General features: G+C 49.7%; 1 protein-coding gene across 3 annotated transcripts in view; it reads left to right on the top strand.

The window, feature by feature from the left end:
- The first annotated feature begins 657 nt into the window (after positions 1-657).
- The window catches only part of LOC144934260 (melanopsin-A-like), a 62113-nt gene continuing 44829 nt past the window's right edge, over positions 658-17941 (top strand). For 2 of the 3 annotated variants that reach the window (XM_078859940.1, XM_078859942.1), the window contains exon 1: positions 658-836. In XM_078859940.1, coding sequence (XP_078716066.1) covers positions 769-836 — 68 coding nt within the window. In that variant the 5' untranslated portion in view covers positions 658-768. Of the gene's footprint in view, positions 837-1822; positions 1963-17941 lie in introns of all 3 variants that reach the window. The other variant, XM_078859941.1, reaches the window with a different exon arrangement.

Here is a 17941-nt window from a genome sequence, read left to right as displayed (position 1 = left end):
TTCAATCATTCATGCATATATTACCTCATGCACTAATTTCATTCATTCTAAATTTTATTTTGTTTACCAGGTAAGGTTCACTTCATTCTCGTTCTTCTATCATTCAATCATTTATTCCCTCCAGTACCACCCACCAGGCCCCTTGATATTCTCCCCTGACTTCCTGACCCAGCCGTTGCTATGGGCACTGTTGCTCGGATGACGCCTGTTGCTAAGGCTGACGCCTATTGCTAGTTACACCGTTGCAACGGACGTCTGTTGCTAAGCTGACGGCCCTTGCCGCCAGCAGGGAAACATTTGATATCTATAATCTTGTGTGGTTTTTGTGTTTTGTAGTCCACATTGTGCTTTTTTAGTTTTTCGCTCGGCACCGAAAGTTTTGTAGAATTAGTTTGATTGTTTTTGCTCACATATCATCAGACTACGGACTTTCAAACGATGGCAAATTTGTGCCCGTAACTATAATGTTTTGGTTTGTATAAAGTAAAAAAAAGTTCCTACAGACAAACCAACAAACGGGATGGGATGTTATATACAGCATACTGTACAGAGATAACCCTCCAGCGTTTGGGGAAGGGGGCGTTGGAGAGGGGGGTGATGGCTCTCCCGCAGCTTTGATTACATCACATAATTGAACCTTATGGCGGGACCCCGGCGTCCCGAATAAACGGAAGTCAAAATCATAACAAATTTATTTATTTTTGGCGATTCCGTCCCACCGCGCACATAAACGCCGCGGCCCACCCGGCGCGGATAATTCTGTTGTCAATGTCGTCCAAGCGCAGCGAGGACGAATGTGCAGAAGAGCTGAACAAGCGAATGCACTCCATGCTCGGGTATGGGCAGGATCATAAGTCTTATCCAAAGCTGCTTAAACTGCCTACACTTAACTGCCTACATATAAGTCCTTTGTTTGTCATAACGGTATGAATAACACAGTGAAACTGCTCTCTTATGTTCATTATTATTTGTTACCTACCAATGTCTGCAGTCAGGATTAATCGATGACAATCCTATTACCTGCAGATATTTAACAGATGAGATGCGTTGCACCGTTAATTTCACCTGTTTGATAATACTTCTCTTGTCCGTATGCATCTATACAGATCGGTTTTTTTTGCGGTTAAGCCATACCGCTCGTATCAATGTAGATAAGAGGAGCGGCGACCCACTCTGTAGAGTAACCTTGGTATAAACGCGTGTTACAATATGAACAGCGCATTGAAAACACGTACTATTTTATGGTCTGTTTACAAAGTGTGTTCACAAATCCACACTGAGAAACACAATGATTGACAGAGGGGTGTAAATATTTTTTTCTATAGTGGATTTAAATAGAGGTACTGCAGGAAAGTCGTTTTCAGTTTTAAAGGCATAGTTTGTACAAGACAACACTTTCCACCATCCTTCAAAACCATTGGTGAAAAAGAGCAAAGTTTTTGTTTACATTATAATATAAGGTATATGCGAGAGCCGGGGGCTAATGGGACCCCGGGTCCCGCCATAAGGTTCAATTGCACAACTGCAATAATTAGAATTAATTAAATTGTGCACCATGTACGACAATATGCAGACTTTACACTTAACACAAGTTCAGGACCTAACACAGTTAACGCAGCAATATCTTATTCCGCTTGTCTTCATTTCCACGAGTAACAACGTGCCGTGCACTATTATTGTAGCAATTTGCAAATATCATTATTACAGAACCTTGCAACTTTCCCCCTACAATTCAATGGAACAGTACGTGTCTAATGTTAATTATCTCGATTGTTGTACATTTTTGGGGAATTTGCGCCAATGCTGTACGTGTACATTCCAGCACCGGGAAGGCTGTACTGCATATTATATGCGCACCACAAAGTGAAGTGGAAAACGCGTGGGAAACCGAGGCCGTCCGTTATGCGAAGAGCTCGTGACGTCGCTGGGTCTTGGTTCTGTGGCTCTGCAGCCAGAGCGGCGGTAAGGGTGCCTTTTTTGGTCCAGCGAACAACATTATCACTCCAAAAAAGAAGTGGGATAACGGCCTTACCATCAGTCTGTACCTGTTTGATTATGATGCACGTCTTGAGTATTGTAAGAGTGCGTCTGTGTGTCTCTGGTGGTGTTTGTGTGCGTCTGTGAAGTCTGTGTGAGTTATGTGTCCCAATTATATGCGGCCTTTGAGTATGTACGTCCTAAATGATTGTGGGCAGATGATTAGGGATGCTGAAAGTGTGAAGAATATCCCAGAGCCCTGGCCTATTCATAATATCATAGGCCTTGAACCAGGTAAAGAAATCAGAAATGTTGGTCCTGTTGAAATTCCCTATATCTTTGTTGTAGCAGACAGACAGAGAATATGGTGTGTGTGCAGGACTGCCAATTCTGAAACCAATGTGCCTGGTAAGGCGACCTTGAATAATCCTTGCCAGTATCTTTCATGGCATACTGATGTGAAAGATGCCCCTCTATTTGTTCCAAGCAGTGCAGTCCCCCTTCTTGAAAAGGGGAACCACCAGGGTATCCTTCCATTCCTAAGGAACCTGACCTGTGGTCCAGATGGTAATAAGTATTCCACATAGGACAGCCTGCACAAAATCGCCACCTTCCCTCAGCCGTTTGCTTGGAAGGTTAACTCTGTCCAGTGTGTTTCCTGGTCTCAGGGGGTGGCTAGTTCCTTCAATATATGAGGTGTATCAGCCCCAGCAAGGTCAACCCCACCTTACATTATAGTATCTGGGCTGAGGGGTTTCAGAATCAGCATATTTATACTGGAGGAATCCAATGAGCTATAAATTAATTTTTTACAGGTCAGAACGTTATAACAACAAACAATACAAACACAAGATAAGAGTGCAAAGTATAGAAAAGGTAAACAAATAACTTTAAAAAATATACAAATATAACTAAAGATTTTATACGTTAACAGGTAAAGCTCACTGAGCTATGAGTTTTTTTCAGAAGCGACCTGTGCACAAATGATAGCGCAATGAAGTGGCTTATGTGTACATTTGTGGTGGTGATGTTGGAACACGCACACACCAACCCGGGTGACTTACGTTACTTACCGGTGCGGGGTGATTGTGTCATCCCTGACCAGGGCCTCCTGAGTGGTGGGGGCTGTGGGGTGAGTGTGATCCCACAGAACCCCGCCCCTCGGTGGGAAGCAGTACAAACCTGTTCAGGGCGGTTGTGTTATCAAGGACCAGGGCCTCCTTAGGGGAGGGGGGCTGGGGGTGCATGTGATCCCACAGAAACCTGCCCCTCAGTGGGGAATCGTATAAAAGGCGGGACCCTGAGAGCAGAGAGGCAGTTCGACCAAGTCAAGACGAAGAACCAGCTGAAGACTGAAGTCCAGCTAGATAGACCCTGGGACTCCTCTGACCCGCTGCCCTTCTAAGGACCGGGCAGAGCAAGCCAGTGGTGCGACCCCAGAGCCGCGAAGGCCGATGTCCTTTTCAGGGCCGGATTCGTGTGGCTGGTGATCGAGACCTGTGCCGAAGCTGGGCCAGGTCAGTTGGCCTCCTTGAGAGGAAGATCGTAGAATAGAGGGAAGTAGAGGAGTTAACTTGGAACGGGTTAAGAGGCCGTTACCTCTTCAAGTGTCAGGGTCGCTACATGCTGTATTGAAGTTATTGGTAATAAATACGTGTTGCCTCAAGTCAACCGTCTCTGTCGTCAAGCAAGCCACTACAACTTGGATCAGAAGTGGTTCTAACTGCACGCTATGGATACGAGGAGGACAGTTCGTGCGCACGAACCTGGTCAACTTGACGACTCTGCGGGGACGGGTCTGTTGGACTCGGAGACAGAGTCTGAGGCGATGCCGGCGCTTCAACAACCACCGCAGCCGCCAGACGCACCGCCACAGTCGGGGGGTGGGCTCCGGGATGCTCACTCCCGCCTCGCTGAATTACTCCTCGCCGCCGCCTCCATACTGGAGGAGATAACTTGGGCAGGAGGGGCGGTTGCTGGAGAGCGCGGAGAAAACCGGTGGCAAACAGCTGTTCCCGCCACCGGGACCGCGCCACAATTTGAAATTGCCGCCATTTCTGAAACGAGCTCCGGGGATGGCGGGGGCCAGGCGCACCACGTGGGGGGCACGGTCCAACCACCGCCCGCCACGTCATGTCCAGGCAACCGGTGCTGCTGAGACCAACCAGCGGCCTCCGCATCAGATGTGCTGCGACCTACGGAGGGAGCCGCCACTGCACTGTATGATGGCGCTGCATGGGAAAATCAGTAGCCGGGGATGGAGCAAACATTCCAACAGCATTCGCAGCAGAGGGAGGCAACTGGGGAGCGTTTCAGCGATCGTTCCTCGCTCACCAGGAGATGTTGGATTGGACTGACGACGAGGCGTTGCGCACTCTCCCAGCGACTCTTGACGACAAGGCTCTCGCGACTCTGAACAAGATGGCGACAGTGCCGCAGCTGGCTGCAGTCCCGGATCGCTCTCACAGTTTATCAACCGTAACCACACCTCGTACCTTACCCACGTCCTTCTTCACTCACCACCGCTCTTCTTACTTTCATCTTCCATTACATTTTTTATATTATTTATTTTGTTTTATTATTTTCATTATTACTTTGGCGTCGCCCGAGTTTTGGGTGGTGGCAGATCCCTGCACCCAACCCCGCCCGCTTCCGTATTCACTGCACACGCCTCGCGGCGCTATAACAGGTGATAAATGCCGTTTACTGCAGTGTCACACAACCCGTCTTAACTGCCGCATCGCACAGCTGTAGGGCAGTGCGAGTAAACGAGGCCTGCTGCTTCGACTCACGAGGCTGGAGGACGCTGGCTGTATTGTTCATGCAGCGTGGCTTAACAGCCGCCCTGGGTACGGTTCCTGCCAGCAACGTCCTCACAAGGCACCTCTTCCGGCACTATCGGCGAGTGTGAGCTTGGCGTGCCCCAGCATCGCCAGCAAGTTGGAGCTCGACGTGCTCCGTCCAATGTTCACCACCATCAGCGAGTGGGAACGTGAAGCAGACTGTCATCTCCTCAAAACGAGAGAGTTGGCTTGCCTGCTGCCCAGCACCACCAGTGAACGGGAGCTCTGCGAGGTTCGTCCACCCTGCTGCATCACCTGCGAGCTGCAGCACAGCGCGTGGTCAGCTACTCCACTGGACCTCGTGTTCTTCTGGCTGCTCCATTGTACGCCCCGCCTGCGTGGTTCTGTACGCCCGTGTACGCGCTCAACGAGTGTTTACACGGGCGTGTTTGCATCTGCTACGTACGGGGAAGTGCTTGCTGACAGCGTGGAGCTTGGACAACGCCACCTCGACTTGCTGCTCAGGGCAGCAGAGCCGCTGATTGGAGTCCACCCGAATCCGGGCCCCTTCATCAGCACCATCGGTGCAGCACGGGCTGATATAATAGGGCTACGACATGCACCATCTCTTCATCATCTGCACCTGGAACCTGCGCTCTCTGTCCTTGGGCTTCTCCGAGGTCAATGTCGGAGACTGCATCGGCACCGTGGTTGCAGAGGTGGTAGGGGCCGCCGTTCACAGGTCGACCTCGAACCAGCCAACTCCTCTATTCTCTCGACGCCTCACCTGCACAGATCTTCACATCTACCTCCACACATCCGCCTCGGCCTATTCAACGCATGCTCCATCACCAACAAATCAGCCCTGATTCACGACACCATCTCGGACCACCACATCGACCTTTTGCTCATCACTGAGACCTGGTGCAGGCAAGACTCCCCGCCAGCCATCTCTCTGGAAGTTGCGCCCCCAGGATACAAGGTTCTTCATAAACCTCGCGTAACTAACCAGCGGGGTGGTGGCTTAGCGGTCGTTTACAATGCACACTTGGAAATTAAAGAGCTTTATTTACCGATAGCTCCTGCCACCTTCGAGGTCCAGTCCGTATCCCTCACTACTAACAACGAGTGCTTTTCCATAATTTCCACCTATCACCCTCCAGATGGCAGCATCAACACCTTCTTAAACGAGCTTTCGGAATTCCTATATCTGATTCCTAACTCATCTCACAGGCTCGTGCTTACAGGTGACTTTAATTGCCCCAGCAATACCCTAGCCTCCATCGATAGTCACCTTGAGTCAACTTTGGCCTGCCATAACCTGGTCATCACAAACTCAGGCCCCATCAGAGCTTCGTCAATAAACGTTGAGAGCATGCTCGACCTGGTTCTGGAACCTGACCAGCACCGACGCATCACTGTACTGGGAGTTTTCCAAACTGGTTACTCCGACCACCGCCTCATACTTTCTTCCCTCCAATTTTCCAAGCCAATCACCATCAAATTCACCCGCAACTTGCGTAATTTGAAGGGTATCGAGTTTTCTGCTTTTCGTCACCACCTTGCAAATTCGCTTTCAATGTTATTCCCATCATCGGATCCAACCGTCTGCGCTCTCCAACTAGAAGCTGACATGAAAATCACGAACCGCTAGGCAGTCTTCCCACGACACTCACTGGCTCTCAAGAGATGCCATCATTGCTAAGCGAACCAGGAGGCGCCTTGAAAGTATCGCATCCCGCAGTGGTCTACTTGCTGATCGACTTGCTTACAGAGTCGCCTGCAGGAAAACTAACAAACTGATCCTAGTCTCACGTTCCTCCTACATTGAGGAACGCATCAAAAAAGCAACCGGAAAACCGCGCATTCTATGGAAAACCCTCAAAGATCTTCTACATCCTGGTAGCACCATGGTCCCTCACCTTAGCGATCCCCTTGCCTCACTGAAACTTGCCACCTCTTTTAATACTTACTTCACCAACAAGCTAATCACCGTCGCAAACTCGTGCACGTCTACCGACACATCGCACCAATGTACCCTGCTCATGGTACCTAAAATTGTAAGCACTAACCCAGACACTCTTCTAATTACGCTAAAGCCGGTGTCTACAAAAGACGTTTTCTCTTTAATTGAATCACTTAATTTGAAGTCATCTCCACTCGACGTGCTCCCAGGTTCCTTGTTCAAGCAATGTGCTCCGGAACTCGCCATCATGATCAGGAACATCGCAAATGCCTCCTTCTCTACGGGGTGTTTTCCGTCCAATCTCAAATCTGGCCTGGTTTCTCCCTTGTTAAAGAAACCAAGTCTAGACCCGTTTGACCCATCTAGTTATCGTCCCATCACTCACCTCTCGAACCTCTCTAAACTCCTTGAACGACTAGCCCTCGCCCAGCTAAAACCACACATCACCTCCTCCACAAACTACTGCTGCTTCCAGTCAGCTTACCGTCAAAACTATTCCACAGCAACAGCACTCACTAGAGTGCTCGATGACATTTTAACGATTTAAAGCTTTCGTGACTGCAGGGATTCATCTTCTTGGTTCTTTCAGTAAAGTCACGTAGAAGGGAAGTAATAAAATAATAAAAATAAAACATAATAAAATGAAATAATTCTCACGACGTTTCGGCTACAACGCAAGCAGCCGTCTTCAGGTGAAGAATGAGACACTACCAAGCTAGGAGCTTATATATAAACTGGGTTGGAGGTGGAAGAGCGCCTTAACAAAAAGAATGTGCATATGAAGAGGAATTTAGCATATTCATGGAAAATGCGTAGGAGGTGGGCGGGGGGGGGGTTTCAAAGTCATATTATGCCCATGCATTATGCAGGATCAGCCGCATCAAGGGGGGGTGCAGGGAGTAGCATTAACAAAGGAAAGGAATGTTAATGATATGTAGCTGCAGTTACTAAACAACCACGTAGAAAACTAAAGTATAAACTACATAAAAAACTAAAGTATAAACTGCATAGCACCATCAGTATACTTACTATACTCTACAATAAGCTGAGTTACTAACAGCAAGTAATACATTACAATTCTACGTCGTAAAAATTATATAATATGCTTCCATCTAAACTTTATTCTCTTACATCACACGAGCATATACCGTACTATATACTGCCATAGATAAACCCAACATTAAATTATATACTGTATTACTATAAACCACCCTATACCTTATACATTTCAACATAACACTATGTATTATTCTACCCACCCTAATGTGTATCGAAATGGTTTATTACGTCCTTCCAATGATTGCTAAGCCAGAATCCATCTTCTCGGTTAAAATTGTCTCTGTGTTTGTATATGTGGATCGCCTCATGAACGAATCTCTCATGATAGCCAGATGGCTTGCAGAGAACCTCTGTCTTGGAGAAGTCAATGTCATGTGAGCCCACTGAGTTGTAACAGTGATCTGCCACGGCTGAGGTGTTAGTCCTACCGTGTTTCAGGTCAGCTTTATGTTCACGGATGCGGTCCGAGACATGTCGTTTGGTTTCCCCAATGTAACTGCTACCACAGAGGCAACTTAGTTTGTAGACACCAGGGTACTGTATGTCTGGAACCACATCTTTTACAGACGGTACCTGTTGAGGAGCCTGTTGAGGAGCCTTTCAAGACCATCACCTTACCCTACATTGCTGGGGTCACAAAAAAGATCTCCAAAATCCTGATTAAACACAAGATCCAGGTCCGATTCAATACAGTACATAAAATCTGTGATCTGGTACCGTCTGTAAAAGATGTGGTTCCAGACATACAGTACCCTGGTGTCTACAAACTAAGTTGCCTCTGTGGTAGCAGTTACATTGGGGAAACCAAACGACATGTCTCGGACCGCATCCGTGAACATAAAGCTGACCTGAAACACGGTAGGACTAACACCTCAGCCGTGGCAGATCACTGTTACAACTCAGTGGGCTCACATGACATTGACTTCTCCAAGACAGAGGTTCTCTGCAAGCCATCTGGCTATCATGAGAGATTCGTTCATGAGGCGATCCACATATACAAACACAGAGACAATTTTAACCGAGAAGATGGATTCTGGCTTAGCAATCATTGGAAGGACGTAATAAACCATTTCGATACACATTAGGGTGGGTAGAATAATACATAGTGTTATGTTGAAATGTATAAGGTATAGGGTGGTTTATAGTAATACAGTATATAATTTAATGTTGGGTTTATCTATGGCAGTATATAGTACGGTATATGCTCGTGTGATGTAAGAGAATAAAGTTTAGATGGAAGCATATTATATAATTTTTACGACGTAGAATTGTAATGTATTACTTGCTGTTAGTAACTCAGCTTATTGTAGAGTATAGTAAGTATACTGATGGTGCTATGCAGTTTATACTTTAGTTTTTTATGTAGTTTATACTTTAGTTTTCTACGTGGTTGTTTAGTAACTGCAGCTACATATCATTAACATTCCTTTTCTTTGTTAATGCTACTCCCTGCACCCCCCCTTGGTGCGGCTGATCCTGCATAATGCATGGGCATAATATGACTTTGAAACCCCCCCGCCCACCTCCTACGCATTTTCCATGAATATGCTAAATTCCTCTTCATATGCACATTCTTTTTGTTAAGGCGCTCTTCCACCTCCAACCCAGTTTATAAATAAGCTCCTAGCTTGGTAGTGTCTCATTCTTCACCTGAAGACGGCTGCTTGCGTTGTAGCCGAAACGTCGTGAGAATTATTTCATTTTATTATGTTTTATTTTTATTATTTTATTACTTCCCTTCTACGTGACTTTACCGAAATAACCAATAAGACATTTTAACGATCATTGATTCCGGCTCAACTGTTGCACTTGTAAGTCTAGACATTTGGTCAGCCTTCGACACCATCAACCATTCGCTCCTTACTTCCCTCCTGAAATCCGACTTCGGTATATGCGGCTCAGCACTCAAGTGGATAGTTTCGTACCTTTCTGACCGGCAATCTTCAGTCAGGGTGGGCATGTCCACATCGCCTGAAACAATAGCATTATGCGGGGTTCCCCAGGGCTCTGTACTAGGTCCCCTGCTCTTCACAGCCTACACTTCCCCGATCGGCCGGCTCATCGCAAGCTTCGGTGTTAAGCATCACTCATACGCGGATGACACGATTATATTCACCGTCATCGATTCTAGCAATGCATCTGGATTCGAGAGGCTCTCGGAATGTACCACCGCCGTGCAACAATGGTCACTACATATAACCTAGCCCTTAATCCGAAAAAGTCAGTGGCCATCATGTTATGTACCAAGCAACGTCTCAATTCAGCACCACTCCCCACACACATACACATCTTCGGTCACAGCATAAAGTTCACCGACCACTTCAGCTACCTCGGTGTCATCCTAGATTCAACTTTATCCTTCGACCGTCAAACCAACCATATCATCAGCTCATGTAACTCATCTCTACTGAAATTGCCAACACACTGGCATGTTGCATAGTTGGGTCTCGTCTTGACTATTGCAACTCCGTCCTAGTCCGGACCTCCGCTGGCAACCTAAAGAAACTTCAAAGACTACAAAACAACCTAGCACGCGTCGTCATTGCCCACACTCATCCCCGTTTCGACTCACTAGCTTGTCTCCGTGCTCTCAACTGGCTACCCATCGCCAGTAGGGTCACATACAAGACCGCCTGCCTCTGCCACAATGCCTTCATATCTGCTTGCCCGCCGTACCTTTCTTCATTATTGACAACTTGCAGCTGAGCACACGGCAGATGCCTGCACAGCGCGACTCACGACCTCCTCTTGATACCAAGATCCAGGATGGTCATGTCTATGCACCGCTTTTCGGTGGCAGCCCCAACAGTCTGGAACGATATCCCTCTGCACATTCGCAGCATCACCTCAATCGCCTCCTTCAAGAGAGACTTAACAACTCACCTCTACAATCATGCTTTCGAGCGACTCTGAGCTTGGCTCTGCGCCTCTGAGTTGCGGCCACTACGTCTGCAAATTTGCGCGCATTACAAATTTAACTATTATTATTATTATGTCAACTCCAAGATCGAGCTGCTCTACACTGCCAGCGGCGCTTCGTCTGATGGCCACTGTCTATGGACCGCCGTCTGCCAGTCGCCATCACTTCCACGACCGGTGGAAGGGTGAGAAAGAGACTCCTCTCGCTTACCGCACAGCTCTTCTGGCCCTCGCTAAGGCTGCTTTTACGCGCATGGACTGCGAAGGCATTAATGCCATGGTGACGGAAAAGCTCTTGGCGCTGGCACAAGAGTTGGGCATCGTGGTCCTGGCTGCAGACGAGGCCGACATATGCTCCTTGCATGTCGCAACGAACATTCACCAGCATGAGGTCTCAAATGGAAACGGCCTCTCATCGCCAGCGCTTCGACTTCGGCGTCCAGCGGATCACCAGACGCTCAACCATCGGAGGAGGCCTTCGCCGCGGCTCGATCCGGGGATTGGAGGTCGGGTGGCCGACCGCCCCAGTACCCGGCACGCAAGCAGGAGCAACCAAGGCCGGCAAAGGCCCTCGTGACTTGCTACAACTGTGGCCTCCGGGCGGCACGTTACTTCAAGATGCCGGGCTCCACGCAGCGCGCATTGGGACCTGGACCGGACAACGCCCAAGCTCCTAAGTCATCACAGCATTCTCTGGCAAGTTGCGGCACCACACATGCTCGGCTCCCACACACATTACACACGACTCACCGTGCCTCGCTTGACAATTCTTGTGATTCGGGTGTCGGTTCGGTGAGGGGAGGTGGGTCTATACGGGCGCTCGGACCAGGTCAGTGGTCCGAGTTGGCTCATAGGGTGATTGCTGCGTCGGCCGAGTCGTCCGTGGTTACGGGATCGATCGAGGGTGTCGAGGTTCGGGTGCTAGTTGATACAGGGGCATCGACAATGATCATCTCCGACCTCATTTATAACATTCTCCCCGTTCAATGTCGGCCGTTACTTCCAGTTGACGTTCCGTACTATGCGGCAAACGGAGGATCATTGGGCATCATTGGTCAAATCCGGGCAAGAATTTGCATTGGGGATATTAAACTGTCCAGCCCAGTCTTGGTTTCATCCTCTCTCGCAGTCCCATGTTTATTGGGAACGGACTTTTTGGCTAAGATATCGATTAAAATCCTCATTGACCGAGGCTGTATAGAGCTTCCTTCGGGCCGCCGCATAGCGTTTTTGGCCTCCCCTAGCAGTCTACGTACGGCCTGCACGACGGTACAAGCGGTGGTTACCCAGACAGTACATGTACCACCAGGGTCACAAATGTTGGTGCCCCTGCGGTTGCGGAAACCTCTCGGTGCAGGTATGATGGATCACGGTGTCCTGTTGGGTCTGTCTAACGCAGCGGTGAAGGGATTGGATTTGGCGGTGGTACAGACGATAGTGAGGGGAGACAGGGACCCCTTCATCATGGTCCTAAATGCGGGATCACGGATGGCTGTGGTCCCACAGAGGACCGTGCTCACTCACGTGGCGCCAGCACCCATGGGGAGCCGGTGATAGTGCATGTGAACACTGATCCTGTTCCGCATCCGCATTTGGGCCGTGATCAAGGATGGCTGGATTTGCTTTGTTCCGGATCCAGTGACCTGTCCAGTTCGCAACTTGCTGCGTTGCGCACCCTGTTACTTGAATTTTTGGGCGTTTTCAGCAAACATAAATATGATATCGGCTGCACTAACTTGTTGCGCCACCACATCGACACGGGTGATGCCGCCCCCATTTGTCAAAATCCATTCCGGCTAAGCCCCGCCGAAAAGGAACATGTCAAATCGGCTGTTAATGACATGTTGTCTGCTGACATTATTTCCCCTTGCACCAGTCCATGGGGGGCTCCCATCGTGCTCGTTAAGAAGCACGATGGGTCCCTGAAATTTTGTGGGAATTTTCGTCGCCTTAATAAGATCTCTGTGGCCGACACAAATCCACTCCCTAGGATGGACGAATCACTGGACGCCTTAGCAGGGGCACAATATTTTTCCACATTAGACCTGCTCTCGGGATTTTGGCAACTCCCCCTTGACGAGGAGTCAAAACCCAAGATCGCTTTTCGGACGACATTGGCCTGTTTCAGTTCAACCGGTTGCCTATGGGACTTCACTCAGCTCCCGCGACATTTGGCCGGTCTCCAATGGGACACCTGTTTGATTTACCTGGACGACGTTATTGTCTTCAGCAGGACGTTCGAGGCACACCTTTGTAATATGAAGATGCACCTGGGGGGTAACTGGGCCATAGTGATAGGCTCTGCCGGCCTCAGCCCGCAGCCAATGGGATGTCGAGCCAGGGGCGTAGCCTGTGGCTGCATAGCAACATCTGGAAGGTTCCAGGGGGCGAGGCTGATGATTGGCTGCGTGGTATCACGTGGGCCAGGTGTTATAAAGGGTGGAGAGAGACAGCTCCGGGTCAGTGTGGAGAGGGGCTGAGGAGGAACCACGACTGTGTCACCGGCACGCCAGCGACCACATGGCGGGCCGGAGGCTGTCTCCGACACACACCGTCAACCAGCGGTGTGAAGGAGTGAGGCAGCGAGCGGACGCCACGCTCGGGGAATGGAGTAACGGGGGAAAGAGAAATCCAGCCTGTGAGGGAGCTGTGAATGAGGAACGAATAAAGAAAAGACAAAAGACACGATCTCGTCTGGAGCGGATTTATTACACCTTGAACGTCTGCGGGCTGTATTCCTGAAGATGCCTGTCCGCTAATTTAAAATTTAAGCCGCAAAGTGCCACCTCCTCCGGGAATCTGTGCAGTACTTGGGGCACATTGTGAGTTGTTCAGGTATCTCTACGGATCCCGCGAAGACACAGTGTGTCAGCTCATAGCCTATGCCCACTTCGGTCAGTGAGGTCCGTAGCTTCATTGGGTTTGCCTCTTACGATCGGCGATTCATCGCAAACTTTTCCACCATAGTCAAACCCCTCCACAATTTGACAGCAAAGGGTGTAACATTTTGTTGGGGTTCGGAGGAAGAGGCCGCTTTCCGCTCCCTTCATGATGCCCTGGTGAGTGCTCCGCCCTTGAGTTACCCTGACTTCACCAAGCCTTTTCTGCTCGACACGGATGCCAGTAACACCGGCATTGGAGGAGTACTCTCGCAGGTCATTGGAGGAGTCGAACGCGTCGTCGCGTACGGTAGCAGGGCTTTATCACCGGCAGAACAGCGGTATTGCGTCACCCGCTGCGAGCTGCTGGCTATCGTTTTTTTGGTTCAACAGTATCGGCCGTATCTCTATGGGCGGCACTTCACCATCCATACGGACCATGCGGCGTTACAATATGCACTTCGTGTTGACCAGCCATCGGGACAGCTGTCTCAATGGTTGGAAGTCCTCCAGGACTACCAATTCACGACCACCTACTGCAAGTGCATTCGCCATACAAACACGGATGCCCTGTCACGATTGACGATCGGCACGGAATGTGTATGCTTTCTTGGGTCGGGACGCTGCAAACCACAAAGTGTCGTCCCTTCCACGGTTCTGGCTGCCGCTGCTGAGGCGCCAGGTCCCGAAATCCCTCTCTCACCGGAGGGCAGGGATTCATTACTCAATTTGACCCTTGCCAATTGGGGCCGGTTCCAAATGGGGGACGCGTCCCTACTCGCATTGCGTCGTAAGGCTAGTGGATCCGCAGAAGGCGTGGTCGGGGTCGATTCTTGGATAATGCGGGGGGGTCTCCTCATAAATTGGGATGGTAGGTCCTTCGCTATAGAATCTTTGTGCTGTCCGCCTTGTGCGGTAGGGTCATTCTGACCGCGCACGAGCAACTTTTGCATTTGGGGTCTCACAAGACCCTTGCCATGCTCCAGCTTGATTTTTTCTGGCCGGGCATGGCAAGGGATGTGTCAAACGTTCTTACGGGGTGTGTACAGTATACCCAACCGCCTTCTAAGGCATCCATTCCACCGCTGCAATCTATTCAGGTCTCACGCATCAACGAGCTTGTTGCGTTCGACATTTTGGGGCTGTTCCCGGTGCCACCTAGGGGTAATAAGTACCTGCTGGTTGGCGTGGAATATTTCACTCGATGGCCCATGGCCTGGCCACTCGCCAACCAGTCGGCAGCAGCCGTTACCGAGGCCTTTGTCCAGTGCTATGTCCTGGACAAAGGTGCACCGGAGTGACTGCTGACCGATCAGGGAAGGAATTTTTCTAGCTCCTTGCTGCGTGAGGTGTGCGACCTTCTGGGCACTAAAAAGGTGTGTACCTCCCCGTACCACCCACAAACGGATGGGATGGTGGAGCGGCTCCACAGAACGCTCACGTCCATGTTATGCCATCAGGTGTGCGAATCACAAGTGGATTGGGACCTTCAAATTCCAGGAGTTATTGCCGCCTATAAGATGGCTCCCCACGTGGCAACTGGGTTCTCCCCCTTCTTTCTTATGTACGGGTGGGACGTTGATCCACCCGTGGATGCCCAGTTGGGGGTTCCCACACCCCGCGCAAAGTCTGAATTGGCTGACCACGTTAAATTTAACGTTTTGAAATTGGCCGACGCACGGGAGGCTGCAGCACAGAACTCGAACTCTTGCCAAAAGGTGAATGAGCATTTGCGCGCGCACCGGACACACACGCACGAGTGGAAGACAGGCGATAAGGCCTGGCTACACTGTCCACAGGTACCCTTGGCAACATCGCCAAAACTGCTGAGGCCGTGGAGAGGGCCTGTCGAGATTGTACAGGTCGCACGCCCACAATGTGTCCGGATTAGGTGGGGAAAACGTTGTTGGTATGTTCACCCCTCAAGGCTAAAACCGTTCGTTGCACCTCATACCTCCCCTACGTGTCCCAAGGGCCAAGCATGTGATGTGTCCGTCGACACGGGGAATGTGATGCCGATGCCTGATCCTGACCTGCCACTGACTGTTCCACTTTCAGACGCCCTGGAATTGACGGCTTCCAAAGAGCGTCAGCCACCAGATCCCGATGGCGAGTGTGGAACCGGGCAGCCCACTTCTTGCCCTCAGGGGCTGCCTGCCTCAGCCGCCGGACGACCATGCCCTGCCCCGTACGACGGGCCAGCCACTCGGACTCGTGCTAAGTCACACCGTTTTCGTGATGTATAGGCTGGATCTGCCACACCCACTTGCACGTTGCGGCGACCGCTTGACTGTCCATATGTTCCTCTTCTCGTCACGGAGTGTGCGTCGAGTCGGGCGAGTTGCGTCGCCGGTTTGGGTGGGGGGGGTTGGTGTGTATAATTGTTCATAGTGTTTATTTGTACAGGTGGGTTGGGGTAATTTTTTGCGGTTGTTATTATTGTTGTTATTGTTATAGACGCACACGGAATTCCAGTTCTTGTTAGGGTTTGTTTATTGTAAAAGTTGTTATTGCAGCCAGGACGGCTGCGGGCTGTACAGGGGGGGGGGGGGGTGATGTGGTGGTGATGTTGGAACACTTACCATACTTACCGGTGTGGGGTGATTGTGTCATCCCTGACCAGGGCCTCCTGAGGGGAGGGGGCTGGGGGTGCGTGTGATCCCACAGAAACCCACCGACCAAGTCAAGACGTAGAACCAGCTGAAGACTGAAGTCCAGCTAGATAGACCCTGGGACTCCTCTGACCCGCTGCCCTTCTAAGGGCCGGGCAGAGCAAGCCAGTGGTGCGACCCCAGAGCCGCGAAGGCCGATGTCCTTTTCAGAGCAGGGTCAGAATTTAGCTCGATAACGATGAGGGGGGGGGGGTCTAAAGCAGATATAATTGGACTTGCTGGTGGCATGTCAACGCGCACACACAACCACATAAAAAAACAACACGACAACATGAATAACGCTCACGAAATTCAGTCATTGATCACTTAAGAACAGTTTTCATGTGTTGGTGTATATTCTTTTATGCATCACGATAGTAAACATTTATTTGACCTGCTCTGTTTCATGACCGTATGCATTGAGCACTAATTGGTATCCTGTGCCTAAAGAGACAGGGAGAAAAAGCAATAGAGACAGAAACGGGGAGAGACAAAGACATTGAGAAATGGAAAGCAAAATCACATAGACAAAGACGGGGAGAGACAGAGACGCAGTCACAGAGATGCAGAGAGACGCACACAGAGATTCATAGAGACAAACACAGAGTGACACGGTGAGATAGGTTCAGGAACACTGACAGAGCGACGCGGAGGTGCACGTAACACTGATGGAGAACGCGTGCGGTACGGAACGCCCGCCAGAAGCGCATGAACAACCGTCACTGCGAGCGCTCGCCCTCCCCTCCTACTGCTGCACTCTCTCTCCACTCTTTGGTGTTCTCTAACCCACTTTCGATCATTGATCTTGCTCCTGAAATTGCTCCCGGGCGCTTAATTACACTGCGTGCCGTCGCTGTGCGCGCATGCGTCTATTGCTCATGTACGTATACTGGCGTAGCGTGCGTACGTGTGCGTAAGTGTGTATATATTTATTTATATATGCAAGACCTATATAAGTTACAGATTTGAAGCACACGCGCACAATCGCCGAGAGGCTGTCCTCTATTGCTCCGAGGTGCGCCAGTGGTGGATTCAGTTGGCGTTGGGTTTTTTTGTGAATGGATCCGTTGCGATGAGCGTCGTCGCACCAGGGAGCACATGTTCCCTCTCCCTACATGGGCACGTTCTCGGGATGTGTTGCACTGTGGTTGTTATGCGTGGGGTATGTTTTGTGTAGAGTGGAACAGCGCAACCAGTGTTGTTGAGGCTTCATTGTGTTAATTAGCGTTTCATGTATCGTGCAGAGCTTAAACACTCGGCGGTGTGTTGTTGATGGTCTTGTTTGATGTCAGTAGTCACGAATGTGCATCTCGAGATTTGATTGCCTTCAGCAGACGATTTGGGTTGTTTTACGATTAAATAATTGCGACGAATGACATAATATGCGTTAAATGTGTTTTGCCTTGTAAAAACACGTAAATTGTCATCGCGTTGTAGTACAGTAGTCGAAGGCCGAAGTGGTCAATGATGATTTTTGTGTCATCCTTAAACCAAATAGGTTATGATTGAAGTTTTGAGTATTACTTCGTGTATGATAGCGATGGGTTTGCTCATCATTTAATCAATAATAGATATGTCATTAATGGTGATGATGACAATTATTTTAATGAATAACATTGTATTTGTGATGCATGTTGAACTTCTTTCGCACCATACTTAGCCAACTGTGTTAATCGGAGGTGCGGGGGAAAGACAACAAACTACACA

This window comes from Lampetra fluviatilis, chromosome 9 (genome assembly GCF_964198595.1).
Source record: "Lampetra fluviatilis chromosome 9, kcLamFluv1.1, whole genome shotgun sequence".
In the NCBI taxonomy this organism is placed as follows: Eukaryota; Metazoa; Chordata; class Hyperoartia; order Petromyzontiformes; family Petromyzontidae; genus Lampetra; species Lampetra fluviatilis.
The sequence above is the reverse complement of the archived record's forward strand: the minus strand, read 5'-3'. Positions and strand labels throughout refer to the sequence as shown.